Source organism: Trifolium pratense, linkage group LG1 (genome assembly GCF_020283565.1).
Source record: "Trifolium pratense cultivar HEN17-A07 linkage group LG1, ARS_RC_1.1, whole genome shotgun sequence".
Lineage (NCBI taxonomy): Eukaryota > Viridiplantae > Streptophyta > Magnoliopsida > Fabales > Fabaceae > Trifolium > Trifolium pratense.
The window spans coordinates 21,167,917-21,191,404 of record NC_060059.1 but is presented as its reverse complement, the minus strand read 5'-3'; the positions used below and the strand labels follow the sequence as shown (position 1 = coordinate 21,191,404).

Here is a 23,488-nt window from a genome sequence, read left to right as displayed (position 1 = left end):
AAAGTGAAGTGAAGGGAGAAGAGATTATTGAAAAAGAAATTGAGAACATTTTTGTGGCTATCGAAAATGTCACCATTCCTAAGAGTGGGAAAGAAAAAGAAGAGATTATCGAAAAAGAAATTGATAGCGTTTTTGCGGTTACCGAAAATGTCATCATTCCTTTTAATAATGCTTCTTTTACTTCTTGTACTCTAGAGTCTTTATCTCAAGGAGAAGTTAGTGAAGAAGATAGAAATCTTACTTTTGAGAGAAGTAAAGAAAATGAAGTAGAGAAGATGGAAAATTGTGAGAGAAAATATAATGATGTTATAGAAGTGGAGGAGAAAGAAAATATTGAGAGAAAAGAAGAAAAGAAAAATGAATGTGAAGCAAAGGAAATTTATGAGAGAAAAATAAATGAGGAGGTTGAAAAAGATGTCAACTTTGAGAAGATTGAAGAAAAAAAATTCAACTTGCAAAAAGAAAGGGAATATCCAAAAGAGAGAATTTTTTTTACTAATCCTTTAGTTATTTATGCAGGTTTGGATTTGAGGACAAATCCTCTTGAAGAGGGAGAGAATGATACGATCATGAGTTCCCTAAACATGTGGAAGGAATCTTATAAAAAAATGCATAAAAAAATATTTGGATGAAGATGCTTGAGCCCAACTTGAAGCCCAATTCATATGATAAGAAGCATCTTTGGGCTGAATTGTGGTCTAATAATATTGGACTAAATAAAAAAACAATTAAGTCTAATTTTCTTTATTTTTATTGTAATTTTCGTTTTTGGTATTAGAAGAGTTTTTAGATGACCTTTAGTTGCTCCCTAGGCTCTCTAGATGCTTCCTAGTGGTGCACTAAGTCATTATAGTGGCTTGTGGGAATTTATAAGCATGTTAGTGGAAATTTTCTAAGTCCTATGATGAATGTATGGTAGTGGACAATAAATCCTACTATGTAAGGATATGTTATAAATAGGACTATCATGTACTTTTCAAAGAACTTGGAATATAATCTAATTTGAGAGTTTCTCTTGTGAGAACTTTTTCTTTGTTCTTGTGATAAGAACATTGTTCTTGAGATAAGAACTTTATAGTGTTGGTTCTACCGGCAGGTCGCGGTTAGGGTCAAGTTCCACTTTTCCTTGATAACTTTGGTTCTACCGGCAGGTCGCGGTTAGGGTCAAGTTCCTCTTTTACCTGTTTTCAAGACGATCCTAAGCAGTCGCTTATCACAACAGCTCACATATATTTGGCTCTTGTGGATCAAAACAAAATGCAGTTCAAGACTATTCCAAGACTGAACAGAGAACCTGTCAAATATGCAGAAGTTGTCTGCTGCTTGTGGAGCACTGAGTAACAGCTCTTTTTTGCCCTCTAACTGATATACTTGAAGGCCAAGCTTCAACCTCAAGCAAGCATCTATAAAAGGCAATCAAATCCAAGAGAAAGAGCAAGAGTTCAAGCTACAAATCATCAATTACTTGTTTTTGGCTACAAGTCCTAAAGCTCTTCTTTCATCACTCAAACTCAGGCTCTTCATTCACATCATACTTCTGAGTTTATTGAGTGTTTCTATTTTCTTCTCAAACAACCTTTGAGTTTCTACAAGCAAATTTCTCAAGAGACCAATTTTCAACATGACCCACTTTTAAGTGGTTGTATCTTTGTCTCTCAATTTTACCACTCACACTCCAGCTCTCTATCAACCTATTGGATCACAATATTACTGAGTGTATTGAGTGTATTTTGTATAAGCTTCTCAAACTAGTTTTGAGTTTGTGTATAAGCTTAGATCCAGAACAATTCCCTTTGTAAAAGAAGATGGCTCAAGTCAATACGTAACTATTGATTGAGTGACACCTCTGTAAGGCTGAGGTAGATCAAGCTTGTAGGGCTTAGAGGTTTTTGATCTTGGTTTAGATCAAATAAGATTTGTATTTGAGATCGGTAGTATCTCGAGATCATAGTAAAAACTCACAGGCGTGGGGACTGGACTAGCCCAGGATTTGGGTGAACCAGTATAATCTTTGTGTGTGAATCTCTCTAACCTTTAACTCTTTATTTTCTGTAAACACGCATCACACGAAACACTTCATTTACAGTTACTTTGAAATTCTCACGCAACTGAGATTGTTCTTAGAACAATTTGATTTCTAATTCACTAACATTTATCCAAGTATACACTTGAGATCAATTTAGTAGATTGCGGGATTAATTTTTAAAAGGGTCACAATTCAAACACCCCCTTTCTTGTGACTATTTCTTCCACTTCAGTCGTCTTGGTAGACGTTGTTTGATTTCTCATCTTGTTGCGGTGTTCGTTTAGCTCATATTGAAAGATCATCTTCAATCAATTGCAGATTCAATCAATGATTTAGGCATCAACGTTGCAGATCCGGAAGTATGAACATTCCAGTAACTTTAAATTTATCATATTATTTGTAGACATTTTGCCGTTGTATGCTAGTATTAACTTAGATGTTGTGAAAACCCAAGAGCACTTAGATGAGATGACGCGTGTCTCTTTTAGCTTAACCAAGATCCCGGGTTCGATATTTGGCTTGAGCATGCAACAGTGTTAAAAATCTTAGGGAGAGTTTGTGTAAGACCCCTAAATTCCACTTTTAATTTATATGAGTTTATGGAGTAAATTAAGTGTGGAAAGGATGTTGAGTTTGGAAATGAAAAAAACAAGGTTTTAGTTCGAGTATCGTCGTTATTACGATATATTTTGCTGAGATCGTGCCTGTTTTGTGTTCGAGTGTCAGAATGACACGGGGTTTGTTTTCCTAGTCTTCTTATAGGAATGAGGATGATCCTGTGTCTTTAGAATTTCATTTTTCGCGTTATGCTAGTTTTTGAGAAAACGGGCAATAGTTTACCCGCTGTCGTAAAATTTTACTGTTTCGGAATTCAGTAAAATTTTAGATAGAAGATTTATATATCTGCGCGAGTTAGGATATGTCCTGAGAATATTTTTCGAGAGGGTGGAAGAAAATTACAGTCGCAGAAAAAGATTCGGCGATAAGTTTTGGAAATATTTTAAGACGGACTTCCGTTCCGTAAGTTTTCTGTTTTTACGAGTTTTGCTCGTCGCGGCGCGTGAGAGTTGTGGGGCGTGAAAGAAAATATCTAGATATTATTAAAGAGAAATGGAGGGCTAGGATTGGCCTAGAGCTTTTGTTTTTGATCAAGTGGCCATGATGGAGGGAGACTTTTTTGTCATAAGGAATGGTTTGGTAGACTTGTGGACTTAGAAAAAATTGTGAAACTCCTTCCTCCTTCCTCTCATAAACCGACCTCTTCTTCTCTCTCACTCACCTCATTGAAAAATTTTCATTTCTCATCCATTCAAGCTAGGATTTGTCTCTTTGGAACTAGAAACTTGCAAGGAAATCACTTCTCTTAAGGTAACTAACCTTCTCCTTGTTTTTGCTTGGTAGAAACTCATGATTCTAGGAATTTTTGGGTTATGTTCTTGAGAATTATTTTTCTAGAAATTAGTTTTGGTTGTTTGTGGTTCTAGGGAAGTGTTTAGGAGTAGTATTTAAGCTTGTTTAAGCTTGGCATGTTGTGATTTCCATGGTGATTAAGATTTTCATAAAATCTTTTGTTAGGGTTTGAAAAACTTATTTGAAATGCTCATAACTTTGGAAAATTGTGTTGTGCTTTTATTTTTGAAGTTGTTTATGAGCTTTGTAGGGAAATGGATGTTAGGAAATGGTTTTGTTTTTGTGAAACAAGAAAATTTATTTTTATGTGTGTTCTTGAGGTGTTCATGAACAAATTTTTGGAAATCCTTGCTTTGGCCCTCAAAATGATTTGGTTGATCAATTTCAAAGACTTATGGACTCATAGATGCATGCTAGGTATTAGTATTGGAAAAATTTTGGGTGTGGTTTACATTTTTCAAAACTTTTGGTCATGAGAAATTTTGAAAAGTGAGGAGGAGTTTTCAAAAATTGTTAAGGCTTTGGGGGAGGCACGATTGTGGCCTAGGGCGAATTACCATGCGAAAAGCTTTGGGTAAAAATGAGGTATGTGTGATTTTTGCCTTTGGGAGCCAAAAATTGAAAATGTCGTAATTAGAGGCTTCGCCCGAAATATTTTTTGGGGCTTGGATTAGTGACTTGGGGGTATTATGGGATATTACCATGCCCTCGGAAGCAAAAAATTTTGAGCGGAAGGGGAATTTTGAAAAATTTGGCCGAACCAAAAACTTGTGGGAGGGGAAAATTTGCAAAATTTTTCTAAGTCCACAATTGAAAAAAAGGTGATCCCATTTTTGATGAAATGATCATAGGTGGTTGAAAATATGATTATAGGGTTGTATTTGGAAAGAAAAACTTGAAACGCCAGAAAAACTCGATTATTTTGTCGAGATATTTTCGTAAAATTTTTAAGTTGTTTTCAAGTGTTTTGGTAGTGTATGAAAGTGTCCTTTGAAGTTTAAAACCATAGAGAGCAATGGTATGCTTTGAAAATGAAAATGTGTTTGTTTTGTGAAAAATAGTGTATTTAACTTCGGGAATTTTTAATCACTATGGGGAGGACTCGAAAATAATATCCGAGAGTGTTAGGAAGTGCCTTAGACACCTCTAGACCTTGTGGATAGGTTTAGTTTTCGTTAAAATATTTCGGGAGGAACTTATGGATTGTCCGCTCCTTATTTTAGGGCGCGCGAATTGTAGCATTATTCGGAATTGGTTGTGATTGGAGCTTTGCCGAGGTAAGGGCACCTTCTTACTTCCGTATTAAATTCCGTCGATAGCGTAGTTGTATGCTTGTTGTTGTGAATGCTTTGTGTGTTTGTTTGTGCACTATTTGTGAGTGCTTGGCATGTTTGTATTATGTATTCTCGATATGAGTTCGTGATGAATACATGAGGTTACTTGTCTGACATAGTATTTGATGAAATATATGTGTTGACATGCTTGTTGGGAGATTACATATGATTGTGATAATATATGTATTGTTGTTGCATTGGTATAGATAAGGGTATCGTATGCTCATGCGTCCATGGTAAGAGGTGGTTGCGGGAGTGGACCCCGGGTTGTGATTGCGGGAGTGGATCCACCCAAATGTTTGAGGGATTTTACGAGGTGTGATTGCGGGAGTGGATCCACCTTAATTTTTGCGGGGTTTTATTGAGTTCAATACTTGGTTGCGGGAGTGGACCATGAGGTGCGATTGCGGGAGTGAATCCACCTTAACCCTTCGTGGTTTTATTGATCCTCAGTACGTGGTTGCGGGAGTGGACCATGGGGTGTGATTGCGGGAGTGGATCCACCTTAAATCCTTCGAGATTTTATTGATTAACTTTTTAGTAGGAACATGGTTGCGGGAGTGGACCATGGGGTGTGATTGCGGGAGTGGATCCACCTTAATCCTTATGGATTGTATTAATTTTTGTACGAGTGTTTGGGTGTGTGAGACCAGTGGCGGTCGTCGCATTTGTTGTGTTAGAGGTTAGCGAGACCAGTGGGGGTTGTCGCATTCATTGCATTAGAGGTTTGCATTAGGCTTTTATGCTTTGGTTTATATGAGCCCGTTGGTGGGAATGTCTATGTGTTTAAAGAGCTTTCTCCGTTGGTATTTGTTTGTTTGGTATTTGTATATTTGTTCCAGTTGGTGACCCTTGCTTTGTCTGTCGATTGTGATGAACGGGTTACCCCCTAGGCGATGATTTTCCTTCTGAGACTGTGGGTCGTGCGGACGGCGAGGACTTTGTGGATTATGCGGGAGAATAGATTGTAGTCCTTGGTTAGGCTACACTTTTGTTAGGCTTAGGGCCTAGTTCTTTTGGATGACTGTATTTATACTCAGGCATGTTTAGTGCCTTTTGGCCTTGTGATATATTCGGTTCATAACACTTGTCTTTTATTTATGAACGCGATGTATCTTGGTTTGTAAATTATTCAGGTACACACTTTGCTTCGCGGAAGCCCTGTAGTATAATATTTTAATATTATATTTATATTCCATTGAATGATGAATTGTCGAGATAGCTAAGGGCGTTCACGCGCGCCATTTTTATTTAGCGTGTTGTTTTAAAAAAAATAAAAAATAATACCCCTTTTTCGGCTTTAAAAATCGGGGTGTTACAATTTGCCACAATTTGGGTCCCACAAGGTGTAACGACCCAATTTTCATATTATTATTTTTATGTGTTAAAATATTTTATTTAACGTGGCATTTTAATTAAGTTAATAACTTGAGTTATTTATCGAGTACTTAGTTATTAAGCGAGTAGAGTGAGTTAACGTGTTATTGGGCCAAGCCAATTGGGCTTGAGGCCCAATGGGCCTTGGACTAGTGGGGGCGCCCATATAGTCATGGGTAGAGAGAGAAAACACTCATTTTCTTTTGGTTCTTGAGAGTTTAGAGAGAAGGAAGAGCATTGGTGAGCTAGGGCAAGAAGGAAAGTGAAGATCCAAGAGCAATTCTTCGAGATTTTCGTCGGTGAAGGTAAGAGAGTAGATTTCATATTCGTGGGTGATACGAGAAAGGGGAGAATGTCGATTTCTCCGTACCCGAACTTTCTCCACCCCATTTTCGTTTGGATTTTTGGGTGATTTTCTTAAAGAAAATGATGGAGAATGGTCATAACATGTTTAATATACTTTTAACATGTAGTATGAACGAATTTGTGGGTTAAAATTGGGTATTTGTTATGTTTTGATGTGAGTTGTTGTGTTCTTGAGCTTTTGAGCTAAAAATGGTAAATCTCTACTTTTTCGTAGTAAAAATGGTAGATCGGTGAAATGAACCGTCCCTTTGAGTCTATACATGTTGGTTACACATGAAATCAAACTCATTTGGGATCTAGAGCATCAAACTTGGATTATTTTTAGTAGATTTTTATCCTTTGTGTTAGCAGGAGTCATCTGCATGATAGTAGGGGTTCTATGTGCTAGTAGGGGTCCTTGCGTGCTAGTAGGGGTTCTTGCATGATAGTAGGGGTTCTATGTGCTAGTAGGGGTTCCTGCATGATAGTAGGGGTTCTATGTGTTAGTAGGGGTATTACCTGAAGTACATGTGTAGTAGGGGTCCTCTGGTATAGTAGGGGTACTCTGTGTTAGTAGGGGTATTACCTGAACTGTTGTTTGGTGGTTTTAAATGCTACTGGTTGTTTATAACCATGATTAATTGTATTGTGATGAATCGTTGATTATATGTGTGGAATATAATTGTTGTTGATTGTGTTGATGATGTTTGTTTAAATGTCAAAGAAGTATATTAAGGTGTTAATCAACTTGATAAAGAAGGATATTAGAATTATATTATTCTAATAAAGAAGAATATTAAGGTATAGTGTTATCTTAATAAAGAAGTAATGTTGGATAGTGTTCCACATTAGTAAATGAAGAGCTTAATGCTAATTAAAATGATTGTGAGTGAATTCATGAAAAACATATACATGCATTCATGAATATATGTGATATTGGATATTCCAATAAAGAAGGATATCGGATTATATTTATCCGATAAAGAAGGATATTAGAGGTGAGATACTCTAATAAAGAAGATGGTACCACATGCATTAGAAGTGTCTAGGATGACATAGCATGAATGTGAAGCATTAGATTGCATTAGGGATTATGTGTGCATTTTATGATAAATGATGTTTGACACATACTTGGTAAATGTTGATTGTTAATCCGTATGTGAGGAGCAGAGTCCGTCATGACTATAAAATGAACAACGCAGGGTCCGTCATGACCATAATCTGAACAATGTATTTGTGGTGTTAGATTACATTAGGAACTTTATGTATATCCCTATTTGTAATTGAGTTATGTGATAATTGTTGATGTTTTGGTATTGTCCGAGACGACGTGAAACTATATGTTTGGTGTATTTTGTGGATGATTGATTAGGTGATAAATGAAGTATATGCATGATATATGAATATGCATGAATGATGGTGATGTATATGTATAATGTATGATTATGCATGTTTTTATGAAGAAGTGTTTAAGTACCATTTACTTACACTTATATTTTGAGTATGTTATCTAACTCTCTTTTATGTGTTATGTGATGGACCGTTAGGGGTCCAGATTTTACAGGATTTTGTGGTATTCGATGTCGAGTCGTCGGTGAAGCTCTGCTCTGACTGTGACACGAGAAAGGGTTTTATATTGTATATAAAGTCTATTGTCTAGGTTGTTTTGTATAATCAATAAATACATTATTTGATTCAAAGATTTGTATAAACACTACTTTTACTAATTAATTACATTAGTATTATTTTGATAGAGGAGTGTAATACTCGAACCGATATTCAATAAATTAAATGTGATTTTCCGTTGCGTGTTTTGTAAAAGATTTTACTAAGATAGAAATATATAAATAATGGGTTTGGGTGTTACACAAGGCTCGAGGGATTAATTTCTGCAGTTGCGTGCAGAGGATACCCAGTTTACACCAAAAACTTAGATGTTGTGAGTTTGTTCGCAGATTTATCCTTTTTGTTTTTAGCGAAGTTGAATTTATATTTGCATCTGATGTACTCTATCGATTATTGAAATGAACGAATATGATTATTTTTAGGTCTAATTAGTAAAATGGTCTCTTAAAGACATTTTTTGTTTGACATTGGTCTCTTAAAGAAAAAAAGGTCTGAATAGGTCCCTTAAAGACATCTCTGTTAATTAGTTTGGTCCTATTCAGACATTTTTTTAGGGACCAAACTGATTAACGAAGATGTCTTTAAGGGACCTATTCAGACCTTTTTTTTTCTCATTAAGGACCTATTCAGACTTTTTTTTTTAAGGGACCAATCTAAAATAAAAAATGTCTTTAAGAGACCATTTTACTAATTAAGCCTTATTTTTATTTTTAGTAAAAATAAAATAAAACCTAAATCATCACTAGTAAGTCAAAATAAAAATGTGGTGAACTGAACGCTTGTTAGAAAAAAAAATTATTTACATTTACATTAAACTTAAAAGTCGACATAATTATTGGCAAAAAATAAAAATAATAATTGGTTGGCAGTGGCACCGATAATATGGTCTGAGTATCTGTGGCGATAAATCAATTGAATTGAAATTTAATTTTTTGTGAGCAACATTACAAACACCTATCACCACATTTCACTTTCATTTCCATCTTCGTTTCAAGGTTTTGCTACGTGTTTCTCTCTCATCCTCTCTCTCTATATGTAACATCAATTCTCTGCTATAATTTCCCATTTCTTTCAATGCAAAATTCAATTTTTAGTTTAATAACATTGCTCATTGTAATGTGAAATTCACTTAATCCACTGTTGCTTTTGTAGATTCATTCATTCAATGGCTTCACTCATGCTCAGTGGAACCGGAAAGATTACACTTTTCAATCACAAAACCCCAATTGGAATTGGAAATGGAAATGGTTTCACAGCTTCAGATTTTCACGGTATGAGCTTAAGTTTCCCCAAAACGAGCATCAATTGTAAAATTAGGGTTTCCAACAAATTGAGGACTATTGTATCACCTAAATGTAGTAGTAGTAGCTCTAGTATATCATCTTCAAGGCCAAGTTCACAACCTAGGTTTATACAGCACAAGAAAGAGGCATTTTGGTTTTATAGGTTTCTTTCAATTGTCTATGACCATGTTATAAACCCTGGTCATTGGACTGAAGATATGAGAGATGATGCTCTTGAACCTGCTGAACTTACTAACAGGAATATGCGTGTTGTTGATGTTGGTGGTGGTACTGGTTTCACTACATTGGGTATTGTTAAGCATGTTGATGCTAAGAATGTTACTATTCTGGATCAGTCACCTCATCAGCTTGCTAAAGCTAAGCAAAAGGAACCTCTTAAAGATTGTAAAATTCTTGAAGGGGATGCTGAAGATCTCCCCTTTCCAACTGATTATGCCGATAGATATGTATCTGCAGGAAGGTAAGGCTCTGTCTTCCTGTATCGATGCTGTTTCATATGCCTTTAAATAACAATGCATGCTTAGTTTCTATAAAATTGCATTTCCATGTTCTTATTGATCTTGTTGTTGCTGCTCAAGTTTACCCCCTCCGGTCTCATATATAAGCAAAGATTCATTTTTCAGGTTCATTGAATAACTTATGTATCTGGACCAGATACCTTAGTTATTCAATGAACCTCAAAACCGGAGGAAGTATTTTCCTTTGAAATATGTTGTATGCTTTAGTTGCAATGTTGATGTTATTGTTGTTCAAGTGTATATAGATATAAAGTAGTTTGGTTTGACTGAGGTGATAATGATATTTTTTTGTTTCTCAGTATTGAATACTGGCCAGATCCACAGCGTGGGATCAAGGAAGCATACAGGGTTTTGAAAATTGGGGGCAAAGCTTGTTTAATTGGTCCTGTCCACCCGACATTTTGGTTGTCGCGTTTCTTTGCAGATGTTTGGATGCTTTTCCCTAGAGAAGAAGAGTATATTGAGTGGTTTCAGAAGGCAGGGTTTAAGGATGTCCAACTAAAAAGGATTGGCCCAAAGTGGTATCGTGGAGTTCGCCGTCATGGCTTGATTATGGGTTGTTCAGTGACTGGTGTTAAGCCTGCATCCGGGGATTCTCCTTTGCAGGTATTTGTCACATAAGTTTTTCAATTATATTTATGTCGATTTTCCCCTTGTTTTATGTTAACTCAAATCTGAGGCAGGGTATGTGTTTGTTTCTCCTTAATGGTGTTGTGGTGTGCCTTTGTTTGGCCAAGGACATCCCGACTAGTGATTACTACCATTTTATGACTTACCGACTATAAAAAAATTATGTGCTTTTTGGAATAAGAAAACAAAGTATATGCTTTACGATTTGAGAGTTAACAGTACGAACACCTTCATACTGATGAATATGTCAAATTTAAAGCTATAATTTGTATCCTGTCAAATGTGTCTACTTGCAATATTTTAGGAACTCGAGCTATTTTTGCTGAAAGATTGACATTCGAGAACCTATCCCATCCTTTAAGATTGACATCCATTAAAAAAATTGTTCATCTATCTATTAGCTGTTCTTTTAAAACCTTGTACTTATTTTCTCATTGGATTATTTTACATTTCACAATTATGTGCCTATATCTATATGGTTACTTCTTTTTACTTGAAATGACTACAGATGCTAGTATGTTACCTTTAGTAGCAATTTGTTTTATATATTCATAAAAATATTTGTAGTGTGCGTGTGTAAACAAGTATTTTCTAATTACACTCTACATAAGAAAAAAATTAACAATATTACCTGTGCAAATTTTCATTGAAATGATCATATTTGATACTCCCTCTGTTCCTTTTTAAGTGTCGTTTTAGCATAAAGCTATCCCACCAAGGTAGTGGATTGTTGTGTTCTTTTTCCAATTCTACCTTCATTAAATCCACAATTTGCTTTATCTTTCCTCTCTTTCTAAATAAATTTAGCATATACACTATTTATCTCTCCATTAAATTTTATGGAAAATGTGAAGTAGAGTTATTGAGGTAAGGGTATAATTGACAAAGTATACCTTAAACTATCAAAACGACACTTAAATAGGAACAAAAAAATTCTTCTAAAACGACACTTAAAAAGGAACAGAGGAAGTATTTTAAGTTGGAGGAAAATTAGTTACTAGACATGGTAAAGAGAATGGTTTATTGATTTAAATGAGTTACAACTTACAACGATGTTTTATTCATGTTTGATTTATTATTGTTAAAGTGTGGACAATGGATACAATTATAAGAATAATTAAGTACTCAACGAGCATGGGTATTGAAGTTGTTGCCCACATGGATATGAGTCCAAGTATGGGTTTTTTTTTTCAATTGCGGGTATGACGATGCATTGAACCCTACCAATTGTCATCCTTATGTCTTGGAAGTGTAAGTAGCACGGTTTATGAACAAAGCACTATTATTCACATTCCTTCCATATGATCATCTATATCTTGTACATTGAAGATAAACAGTCATTTTAGATAGTAGATACTAGATACCATATTTATTGAAGTCAATGGCTTTTCTTGATCTTCTGTCACTTTGTATTTTGAATATTAACATATAAGATATTTGCCCAGGTTGCTGTGCACTTGTGCTTAAAAACATGTAATTTCCTGATATAATATGGAAATATTACATATGGGAAATTGAGATTGTTGAAAAGCGTCAATGAATATAAATGAAAAGTACAAAAAGAAAATAACTACACACTTGCGTGATGAATTAATTACCGTGGTTGATTTGATCGGTTACTTTTTCTTTTAGTTTTTACATGCACAGTTAGGTCAAGTTTCGTACTCATTCAAGTTCAAAAGTTATTGTTCTTTAGCATAAAATTGTATTGGGTTTATTCAGTTGAATGTGATCTTTAGGTTCTTTGATTGAATGCTGTGAGCACATTGGTTTAGCTTCTGTATCTCTCATAAAGTACTAGCACTCTTAACTCTGTTTGGCACTGTTATAAAACATTATGGTTTGCTTGCTTCACTGCAAAATCTCATCTCTATTCAGCTTAACAAAGTTATAGGATGTAAGGAAAGTTATAGGATTTAAGGGTTTGTTGCATATGTTTAACTGTTGCCAAAGAACACACATTATCACCTCGTTCCATTGGCAAAACTGCAGTGCATAAATATATTTTCTTATCATTGCTTCACTTGAAAGTGCACAATATAAAATATGCTGATTGATTTATAAATTCTTCAATTTGCTGCAGCTTGGTCCAAAGGAAGAAGATGTTGAAAAACCAGTAAACCCTTTTGTCTTCTTACTGCGCTTTGCGTTGGGTATCCTAGCAGCTTCATGGTTTGTATTGGTTCCTATTTACATGTGGCTCAAAGATCAAATTGTTCCCAAAGGTCAGCCAATCTGAGAGAGATTTTTAGTTAGTGTCTTTGTTCAAAATTTTATCAAGTGTAAGATTATTACATATGCAGTTGAGAAATATTTTATCAAACCTCGTAATGGTTAGTTTCTTTACGTGCTCGAGCTCAGTTTTTCTGCATGCTTTTTACTTTCCATGCTAAATTGATGGTGGAAGTGTCTAATAAAACCGTATTTTGCAAGTCCATCTGTTATTTTGTTCTGCTCATCGGAAATCTTAAGTTATTAGACGTAGACATTCTAACATTGCTGTTAAGACCAGTGAAAGTGTAAATAGAAAAACAAAGAATAATTCAATTAGTGGTAAATAGACAAAATTGATATTTTTTATTCTGAAAAAAAAAAAAAAAGACATGATTGATTTCCACAAATAAGGATTCTAGGAACGTTTGGTTAAAATGTTTTATGATTTTACTTTTGATAACATAACTAATATCCTGTCTTCAAATTGATATATTTTACTTTTGCTCTTCGCCCCCGGAATTGTTGACACTAAAAAACACAATACTAGAAGATATCTCCCGTAACAATTTAAGGGAACGAAGGGCAACCATCATGATGATTTAATGTCTTCGTAAAATTGGCATACATATACAAGTTCAGTTTAAAAAACAATACTCCTATATACTACCTTCTAATAATGATGCTATTAATACAAGTTTATAGTGTAATATAAACATGGCGAAAAGGGTTGTGCTAACTAGTATTTATGGGACATTAGGGTCATGCTAACTCATGTACAGTACCTAATGTACTGTTCAAACTGTTCTCCGATAAAAATGTTACACATATGCAGCTCTTTAGTTTCAATTTCAACAGCATTAACACTCAAGAAGAAAAAATGCTAAAAGATAGATGGTGAAATCTGTTTGAGCTCGAAGTTGAAGACTTGGCGGCAAACGTGGGATCGGTCTCAACGAAAATGTGACGGAAACAATGGAACCTTCATATGTGGTTGGAATTTGGAAGTTACATAAACACACAAACAAAGGAAGTAGATTGAGAAGTAGAATAGAAGTTTGATGGAATGGGAGACGAGGTGAAACGAGTGACTTCATCATTGCATAATCCAAATTATCCAATTCAACGTCATGTGAAGTTTTCAATTTCTTATATTTGAAGGTAGTGTGAAAAATGTGTTCTGAGATATTTAATTTCAATTTTCATAAAAAAAAAAAACACGCTAAATCTATGGTCAAAAAACACTTAAAAATGAAGTATATAAGAAAACATATCTTATAGCACAAAAAAAAAAAATTACAAAATTAGCACAAAAAATCTTGCAAAAAAATCTTATAAGAAAACATATCTTATAGCACAAAAAAATCTTATACACTTAAAAATGAATAAGTAAACTATTCAAACTATTTCTAACGGTAGATTTCAATTTCCAACAGGATTACATATGTGCACATGTAACATGCCCAAAACTAAGTTGAAATGGTAGTACTTTTTTTTTTTTGACAAAGAAATGGTAGTAGTTTTTTTTTGAACGGCAAATATATTATTAACCAAGTCTCTGCACAAGATGAACAGAGACTGATATAAAAGTAACTACATAACAAGGCGTCGTATATAAGCGGAACGCCAAAATATAACACCAAAGCAAACACCACCTAAAAAAGGTCCACCTCCTAATCCCAAAATCAGCAAGGCACCCCTTAGATTTCAGACCACCAAAAGACACCAATCCAGCCACAAAAGTTGCCACTAGATCGACTCTAACTCCCGATCTCGAATAAAAAATGACCGGCCCATCAGAATCCAAAAAACAGCTTCAGAATCCAAAAAACAGCTTCTTCAGGCTAAACGCTGATGAGACAACAGTAGAATGATAACCTAGGCAGACAAGTCCCAGCTCGAAGACACCCTACATTCCAGACGACGCAGAGCCAACACACACGGCAGCAATCGGCATATAAGTCTCACCTATACTATTTTGGAATGGTAGTAGTTATTTAAATATGAATAGTTTATGAGTGGTTATTTTCCCCACCTATACTATTTTGGAATAGTTACAGTCACATGTGAATACAATCAGCAATTCAAATTTTTTAAAAATATTTTATTTTTTATTCAATATAAAATTTTAAAGTTTAAACTAGTAATAGACCGTGCAATATTTTTAGCAGTTACACTTTGCTAATTAAAATTGATTTTTTTATTTAATGAGTATTATGAGTTAGTAGTATAATTGTCTCATGTATGATAGTTATTTTGTATACCAAAAATGTTGAATTTTTTAATAGCAAGAATTTGTTTCATATATGATCATTATTTTGAAAAAAATTTCCAGTGATAGTTTATCACGTATATGATAGTTAAAATTTATGTCAATTATAACTTATCCAGTGTGAAATAGTTTTTTTGAAAATTTCATTAGTTAGAACTTGTCTCACATATGGTAATTTTTTTACTATTTTTATCGGTGATGATTTATCCCGTATATGATAGTTATTTGAAAATTTTGTCAGTTATAACTTATTCAAATATAGATTTAAATAAATTTTGATATTTAAAGTAGCATGGATGTTAAATAAAAAAAATTTGGGTATAAAAGAGGGGGAAGTCCCAAAGAAATAAAGAAGTTTTCAATAAATTAAAAAATAATAGTATTTTTAAATATGTAAAAACAAAATAATAAATTGTGTTATTTAAGAAAAAGTGAAAAAAATAATAATAGAAACTTATCCCGTATAAGATAGTTTTTTTTTAAAAAAATAAAATTATATCAGTTAGAACTTATCCCGTGTATACGATAGTTTTTCTTTTTAAAAAAATTGTTATTAGTTAGAACTTGCCTCACATTTGATCATCATTTTGAAATTTTTATCAGTTAGAAATTGTTTCGTATATGATAGTTAATTTGAAATTTATATAAGTCAGAACTTATCCTGTATAAGATGGGTTTTTTTTATATATAAAAATTGTAATTGGCCGGTTAGAACTTTCTCACATTTGATAATTATTTTAAAAATTTTATCAATTAGAGTTGCCCCATATATCATAGTTAGTTTGAAATTTATATTAGTTAGAACTTATCCCATATAATTTTTATTTTTTTTTTAAATTTTTATTAGTAATAACTTGTGTCACTTATGATAAGTATTTTGAATTTTTGATCAGTGATAATTTATCTCGTATACGATAGTTAAATTTATATATCAGTTAAAATTTATCTCGTGTCAATTAGTTTTTTTTTTTTTTTTTTGAAATTTTTATTAGTTATAACTTGTCTCACAAATGATATTTATTTTGAATTTTTTATCGGTGATAATTTATCTCGTATACGATTGTTAAAATTTATATATCAGTTAAAATTTACCCCGTGTAAAATATTTTTTTACTTATCACCATATGAGTTTGAGAGGGAAAGTAGAAATTTGAATAAAAGATATTTTAAATTTGATTTGAAACATTGAGAATCCAAAAAAGTTTGAAAAGTGAACATCATCACATGTGACTTCTTCACATGGCTTAGATGACTTAGTTCCCCAAACTGAATTTTCACTCAAAAAGTGCAAAATGGCTCAAGTGGCTTAGTTATAATGTAAAAACTGGTTTGATAAAACACTTTTTCACTCACAAACTACGAAAATGACTCATATGGCTTGGTTCCATTATAAATGGTGTGTACTTGTAGTTCAGTTATCAAATTTTGGGACACCAATTACCCTTGTTTGGGACACATGGCAGCAGCTTAAGTAAGAGTAATTTGAACTTAACCATAACAACTAACTTTCTTATATAGATTAGATTTAGTCATCTAATTTTGAACAGACAACTACAAACTCGCGAACTGCATGACTGCACTTATATTTTGACCACATTAAAACCCAATTCGATACGGATAGTCTCAACTAACAATTTTATTTAAACAAATTAAAATTGTTAAGTGCGACATTGACGGAATTCACCACTCAGTTGTTGGGTAAATCTACTGCTAATATTTATTGTTGCATTTTTGGTTTGAGATTCATAGAAAGAATGAACATTTTCCGTTATTTAATAAGGTCAGGTCTTACTTGCCACCAAATTATATAGGAAAATGTCAAGTCTTAAAATTGAGAGTGTGTAGGTAGCATTAAATAGAAGATACAAATAAAATATTATATTCATCTTTTATTACAATATAGACACGGCTGATTAGACCTTGGACAACTGACTTCGTTTCGTCACAGGTAAAGATTAACAAAACAATGGTATGGATTCGCTTTCCAAGTCTAGGTATGGAATACTATGATGAGAGTCTGCTGTTAGCTCTGGCAACGGCTGTGGGAACTCCAATTAAAGTTGATATCCGTACGCTGGATGCATCGCGTGGAAAGTTTGCACGAGTTTGCATAGAGATTGATTTGGATAAACCTGTGGTTGGAAAAATCTGGTTTCGAAACTTCTGGTACCACGTCGAATACGAGGGTTTACACCTTCTTTGCAAGAGTTGTGGGTTGTATGGTCATGTGGCACGTAACTGTCCTTCGAAGAATGTTGTGACTGACAGTATACCAGAGGTCAATGTTGGAGTTGTCAACGCTAATGGTGGTACTCCGGAGACGGCGGCACCGTCGAGTTCACCTAAGGAAAGTTCACAAAATGATGCAACACTCAAGAAAGATGATTTGTACGGTGACTGGTTGGTGGTGAGTCGCAAGAAAAATCAAGGGCGGAAACAGCGTCCAAATATGCAGGAAGAGAAAACTAAACCTCAGGGAGGAGATACCAATAAACCGTCCTTTAAGGGTTTGTCATTTACCCATCTAAATGACAATAACACTTTTAATGCTGAGTTTTCAAATAGCAAAAACGGGGGACCACCCTTTCATCCAGGTGGAAATTTAGAGATGCCGAAAGTTTTGACCAAGCGGAACAAAAGGGCTCGTGGATTGGATACCAAAGGAAAGCTTACGAATAATCATGTTACTGAGAGAGAAAGGCCTTCTAAGCCCAACACAAGTAAACCAGATTCTATGCTGGTAGGTGGAGTTAATATGGGTCGGGTTATGATTTTGGGTAACCCGTTACCAGCACCTATTAATCATACGCAGAAGCAGAGCACCAATGAAACGGTGGTCTTCCTTGCGCAAAAGACGTCGAAATCAAAGCCAGAAATGCATCTCAAACCACCCGATCCAAACGACCTCGCGAACCACGATCGAGGAGGAGTCGATGCATGCCCTGCAGATGAGATGGTGGTCGAAACTCCAAATTCTCGGCAGTAAGGGCACGCCGGTCTCGGCCCTTGTTCTACCAATTTTGTTTTTAATGTGTGTCTTCAAGGACTTTTCATCCCTTGTCTGGAATGTTAGGGGCTTTGCCAATAGTAATAGCAGGAATCATGTTCATGATTTGGCTAGGAGATTTAAACCAGAGTTGATAATTCTTGTTGAAACACATACTCCCTTTACTTCGTCGGAAAATTTCTGGCATCGTGAGGGCTATGAAAAGATTGCAGTCCAAGAAGCGCAAGGTCATGCTGGTGGAATTTGGGCCGTGAAACGGAGAGGGAGTGAGTTTAGTTTCACTCCGGTTAGCACAATGCATCAATGTGTTAGTTTTGTTGTCGCTAAAGGTAATGATAAATGGCTATGCTCAGGGATTTATGCTAGCCCAATTTCTACAGTCAGACCCTGTTTGTGGGACCACTTAGAAGAACTCAGCAAGGAGCATGCTCTTCCTTGGCTTGCTATCGGTGACTTTAATGATATTTTGCTTCCAAGAGAACAGAAGGGTGGAGTATTTTCTATATCAAAAGCGGATTTGTTTGCTAGTAATATCGATAGATGCGGACTTATTGACCTGGGTGCTTTTGGTTCCAAATTCACGTGGCTAGGACATTGTAGAGGCAGTAGATTTGTTCATAGAAGACTGGATAGGGGTTTTGGTAATCATGCTTGGCGCTTGAAGTTTCCGGAGGCTACTGTGGAGCACCTTGTTCGGAAGCACTCTGATCATAACCCAATTTTCCTGCGCTGTAGTAATGATATGGGGAGTAGAGAAGGTAGGCCTTTTCGTTTCCAAGCTGCTTGGTTTACTCACAACGCGTACCCCTTACTGGTTAAAAATGCTTGGGCTCGTGACCATAGCAATATTGTCCAAAGTCTTCAAAATGTAGCCAATGAATCTACCATTTTTAATAAAGAAGTTTTTGGGAACATTTTTGCTCGCAAGAAGGAAGTGGAAGCTAGACTGAAAGGTATCCAGAGGGCGTTGGAGGATATTGACTCTGCTAATCTGATGCGTCTTCAAAAAGAGCTCCTTGCCTCTTACGAAGATATTTTGTTTCAAGAGGAAACTTTGTGGTTTCAAAAGTCGCGTGAGAATTGGATTAGACTTGGTAGTAGGAACACCGCTTTCTTCCATGCTCAATCTATTATCCGTCGAAAGAGGAATAAAATTCATGGTATTCGCCTTAGCTCTGGTGACTGGTGTACCGACCCGGAAGTAATGCGAAGTGAAGCGCTTAACTTCTTCAAAGAGCTTTTTTGCACTAATCAAAATGTGGTTTTGAATAATAATGTTCCTTATGTTGCCACTCTTGAAGATGCTGCAGCAGCTGAGCTTGTTAAACCAGTATCCAAGAAGGAAGTCTTTGATGCCTTGATGAGTATGAAATCTTATAAAGCGCCAGGCCCGGATGGTTTCCAACCTATCTTCTTCAAATTATTTTGGGAGGATATCGGCGATGATCTCTGGCAGTTTGTTAAGCTTGCGTTTGAAACAGGTAAATATGATCCCAAAATTTGCGAAACTCTCATCGTGTTGCTGCCAAAAGGCGAAAACCAATCCACTTTCAAGGATTTTCGCCCGATTAGTCTTTGTAATGTCACTTACAAATTGATATCAAAAATTATCGTGAGTCGGTTACGGCCTTTCCTGGATGATATTATCAGCCCCTTCCAGAATAGCTTCATCCCGGGAATGAGCACCAAAGACAATGCAATTGTGTTACAAGAAGTTTTACATGTAATGAGAAAATCCAAGAAAAAGAATGGCGACATGGTTTTCAAACTAGATTTAGAGAAGGCCTATGACAGAGTGAATTGGACCTTTCTAAGGGACACGCTAACGAAATTCAATTTTCCTCCGAAGATTATTTCTCTAATTATGTTCGGTATATCTGCTTCCTCAAACTCTATTCTCTGGAACGGGAGTAAAACAGAAGCGTTCACACCAATGCGTGGGTTGCGACAAGGGGATCCCCTGTCCCCGTATCTATTCGTGCTTTGTATGGAACGCCTCGGCATGATGGTGTCTAACCGTGTCAGCACTGGTGATTGGAAGCCTATGCAGCTTGTAAAAAATGGTACGAAAATATCTCATCTTTTCTTTGCGGATGACGTCCTTCTTTTTGCAAAAGCTAGCCCATCGCAAGCCAGTATTGTTAAAGAAGTGCTGGATCTGTTTTGCTCTATGTCTGGTTTAAAAATAAGCCTTGGTAAGTCAAAATTCTGCACTTCAGGCGGAGTGTGCAGACGAGTTCGTGACAATATCTTTACCACTACCCAAATCCATGCCACAAGCAGATTTGAAAAGTACTTGGGCTTTAAAATGCTTCATGGCAGAATCCGTAAACTTGATTTTGTCGATGTTTATGACAGAGTCTCTACTAAGTTAGCATCTTGGAAAAGCAGACTGTTGAATAAACCCGGGAGGGTGGTATTAGCTAACTCGGTGATCTCGTCGTTACCAGCTTACCACATGCAAATTAACTGGCTTCCGCAAGGTATGTGCGATGATTTAGACAGAACGGTTAGGAGATTCATTTGGAAAGGTACTGGCGATGTTGGTATGCATCTTGTGAGTTGGAATAAAATCACGCAACCGCGTCGCCTTGGAGGCTTAGGTGTCCGTGTTTCCCGGCTGCAAAATATATCCCTTCTTGGTAAACTCATTTGGGAAATCCTTAACTCACCAGACAAGTTATGGGTTAAGCTCTTTGAAGAGAAGTATTTGAAAGGGCGTCTAATTTTCAAGGCCTCGGTGTCAGGGGGCTCCGTTATTTGGAACTCTGTTGCGAAATCTATTCAAAGGCTGCGAGATGGTTTTACTATTAAGATAGGCGATGGCAACTCTAACTTTTGGTTTGACCCGTGGGTGTTTAAAGTAAATTTGGGCTCCATGGTGCCGTTTGTAGCGATCCAGGACACTTCCACCAAAATCAAAGACGTGTGGTACGATGGGAGTTGGAACTTTCAGAACCTATATACCATTGTGCCTGACTTTGCCCGCAAGGAGATTGTCTCCCTTCAGCCTCGCATTGTTAATGGCATTCCTGACATTTGGGTTTGGCAAAGTTCTAGTGTTGGCATTTATACTGTTAAGGATGCTTATAACTGGCTGCTTGAACCTTCTGGGATCAATAATCATAGTAATTGGCAGTGGATTTGGCGGCTTACACTCCCAGCAAGCATTCAATTTTTTATTTGGCAGTTAGCTCATGATTCCATTCCTACTAAAGCAGTGTTGCATCATAGAAAGGTATGTGCTTCTGCTATTTGTCCCCGTTGTTTAGTGACGGATGAAACTATAGATCATTGTCTCTTTTCCTGCATTGATGCCTTTAATGTCTGGAAAGCTTGTGGTTTGGATAATATCTCTCCGCCAACACAGGGATTGGATTGGTTCTCTTGGTGTAAAACCTTTGGGGCTTCTCATGGGAATATTATCTTTGTCGTTTTGTGGGTTATCTGGTGTGCGCGGAATGATGTAATCTTTAATAACAATAGAACCAGTATTTACAAGAGTGTTGCAAAAATTCATTCTATGCTACACTATTGTGCCGTGGCTTTCGACACACCGACGTCGGTCGCCGCAAATATGTTATCTCAGCAGTTAGTGGCATGGCCCTGTCCCCCGAATGGTTACGTTTGTCTGAATGTGGATGGAAGTTTGTTGGGTTCGCCTCAATCCGCAGGTTTTGGTGGCCTTATCCGTAATAGTTTTGGATCCTTTCTTGGAGGGTTCTATGGTGTGGCAGCTCAGGCTAGTATTCTATATGCTGAGATCATGGCCATGCTTCATGGTTTAGAGTTATGTTGGGATAAAGGATTCAAACATGTCATTTGCCTTTCAGATTCCCTTCAAACAGTTACTCTTGTCAAAACTGGCACCTCACCACATCATAAATTTGCGAATGAAGTCTTTAGCATCCGCCAACTTCTAGATAGAGACTGGAATGTTGTTATTAATCACACGCTCCGAGAAGGGAACGCGTGCGCTGATATGCTGGCTAAAATGGGAGCTAACACTACCTCTCCCCTTGTGAAGCTTGTTGAACCTCCTTCCGAGTTGTCTCCCCATCTCTCTGCTGATGCATGGGGTGTGGCTTTTATTAGAAAATAGTTTCCCTTTTGTTTTTTCCTTTCTCTCTTGTAACCAAAAAAAAAATATAGACACGTTTCTTTTTAGATTTATTGAAAAATTGATGTATCTGATTTATATTATAGATTATATATATAAATTATTTTATGAATTAAAAAAGTAATTTATCTCTTATAATAAAGAACAAATGTAGTATTATTAGTAAGTTTTTTTAAAAATATTAATATTACATTCATTTTAGATCAATTATTTTAAGGGTTAAATATGTTTTTAGTCTATACATTTTGTCCTATAGTCAAGAAGAGTCTCTACATTTTTTTTTTGTGGTGAAAAAAATCCTACATTTTTTTCCGTCATCAAAATTAGTCTCTGCCGTTTGTTTCTGCTTAGGCATCAAACGAAAAGCTGATGTGGACTTGATTAATAGAGTTGGCATCTTATGTGGCAATTGAGTTAACATTTATATTAATTTTCTAATATTAATTATATTTTAATCAATTTTTTTTATCAATAACCAAACGACAGAGACTAATTTTGATGACTGAAAAAAATGTAGGGACTATTCTTGACTATAAAATAAAATATATGGACTAAAAATATAGTTAACTCTTATTCTAATAAATATGACATTTGTTATCATGAGATACAATTTTTGTTCCTAAATATAAGACCTTCTACTTATTTTTTTTATCCCTTTTATAAGACACCATTAACATTTCTATGGACGTTAATTATGTTTTTATCAACATATCCTAACTAAAGTGTATTTTTTTTTACGATATATAATAAATACTTAGAAAAAATATTACCTCATTCTCTCTTAAAAGATTAAAATCATAAAAATAATATAAATTATAAAAAAATTTAATACTACAAATAATAGTAAGAGAATACTCCCTCTGATTATTATAATTATAAAAAAATATTTATTTTTTAGATACATTAAAAATTTATTATATCTAGTATATAAAATAGTTTAAATACATCAAACTTTAAATATATCTAAAAAGTGAATTTTTTCTTTTAATTAAGACCGGAGGGAGTAATAAAGAAAAACATCCAAAAAACAGTTGCCACCTCAGCATAATAGTGCAGAAACATATCATGCATCACTTTTCAAAGAGTCACATACATCACCAAATTAACGCACGGGTTCGACGGAACGTCATATATATGTCAATCATGGACGTTGTCAATCATGGATGTTGATATTAAAATACTTATTAACAAAGTTAAATTACCCAATTATATGAGCAAAGGCCGTGTGTTGTATGGGTTCGACGGAACGCCATATATATGTCAATCATAGATGTCGATATTAAAATACTTATTAACAAAGTTATACTA

The 23,488-nt window shown here is 35.2% G+C and overlaps 2 protein-coding genes and 1 long non-coding RNA gene across 4 annotated transcripts; all 3 read left to right on the top strand.

Moving 5' to 3' along the window:
- Window positions 1-3,124: 3,124 nt before the first annotated feature.
- LOC123884073 lies at window positions 3,125-5,994 on the top strand. The gene is made up of 3 exons (XR_006800654.1): window positions 3,125-3,394; window positions 4,660-4,713; window positions 5,664-5,994. It is a non-coding gene; the product is annotated as an uncharacterized LOC123884073 (long non-coding RNA).
- A 2,958-nt stretch (window positions 5,995-8,952) lies between these two features.
- Window positions 8,953-13,002, top strand: LOC123924323 (2-methyl-6-phytyl-1,4-hydroquinone methyltransferase, chloroplastic-like). 2 transcript variants are annotated; one of them, XM_045977185.1, is made up of 4 exons: window positions 8,953-9,113; window positions 9,271-9,882; window positions 10,240-10,546; window positions 12,654-13,002. In XM_045977185.1, exons 2-4 carry the CDS (start codon window positions 9,284-9,286, stop codon window positions 12,807-12,809), a joined length of 1,062 nt encoding a protein of 353 aa, XP_045833141.1. In that variant the 5' UTR covers window positions 8,953-9,113; window positions 9,271-9,283; the 3' UTR covers window positions 12,810-13,002. The 2 variants fall into 2 exon arrangements, with proteins under 2 accessions (XP_045833141.1, XP_045833131.1); XM_045977175.1 differs by having other exon boundaries at window positions 9,015-9,153.
- A 4,017-nt stretch (window positions 13,003-17,019) lies between these two features.
- Window positions 17,020-22,162, top strand: LOC123890079. The gene is made up of 2 exons (XM_045939619.1): window positions 17,020-18,035; window positions 18,127-22,162. The coding sequence occupies exons 1-2, from the start codon at window positions 17,020-17,022 to the stop codon at window positions 22,160-22,162; spliced, it is 5,052 nt and encodes a 1,683-aa protein (XP_045795575.1).
- The last annotated feature ends 1,326 nt before the right edge of the window (window positions 22,163-23,488 follow it).

Coding starts and splice junctions, on each gene's coding strand:
- LOC123924323 (XM_045977185.1), top strand. CDS start 9,284: ATGGCTTCACTCATGCTCAGTGGAACCGGAAAGATTACACTTTTCAAT. Junction 9,883..10,239: donor AGATATGTATCTGCAGGAAG/GTAAGGCTCTGT, acceptor TTTGTTTCTCAG/TATTGAATACTGGCCAGATC. Junction 10,547..12,653: donor CCGGGGATTCTCCTTTGCAG/GTATTTGTCACA, acceptor AATTTGCTGCAG/CTTGGTCCAAAGGAAGAAGA.
- LOC123890079 (XM_045939619.1), top strand. CDS start 17,020: ATGGTATGGATTCGCTTTCCAAGTCTAGGTATGGAATACTATGATGAG. Junction 18,036..18,126: donor GAAACTCCAAATTCTCGGCA/GTAAGGGCACGC, acceptor CTGGAATGTTAG/GGGCTTTGCCAATAGTAATA.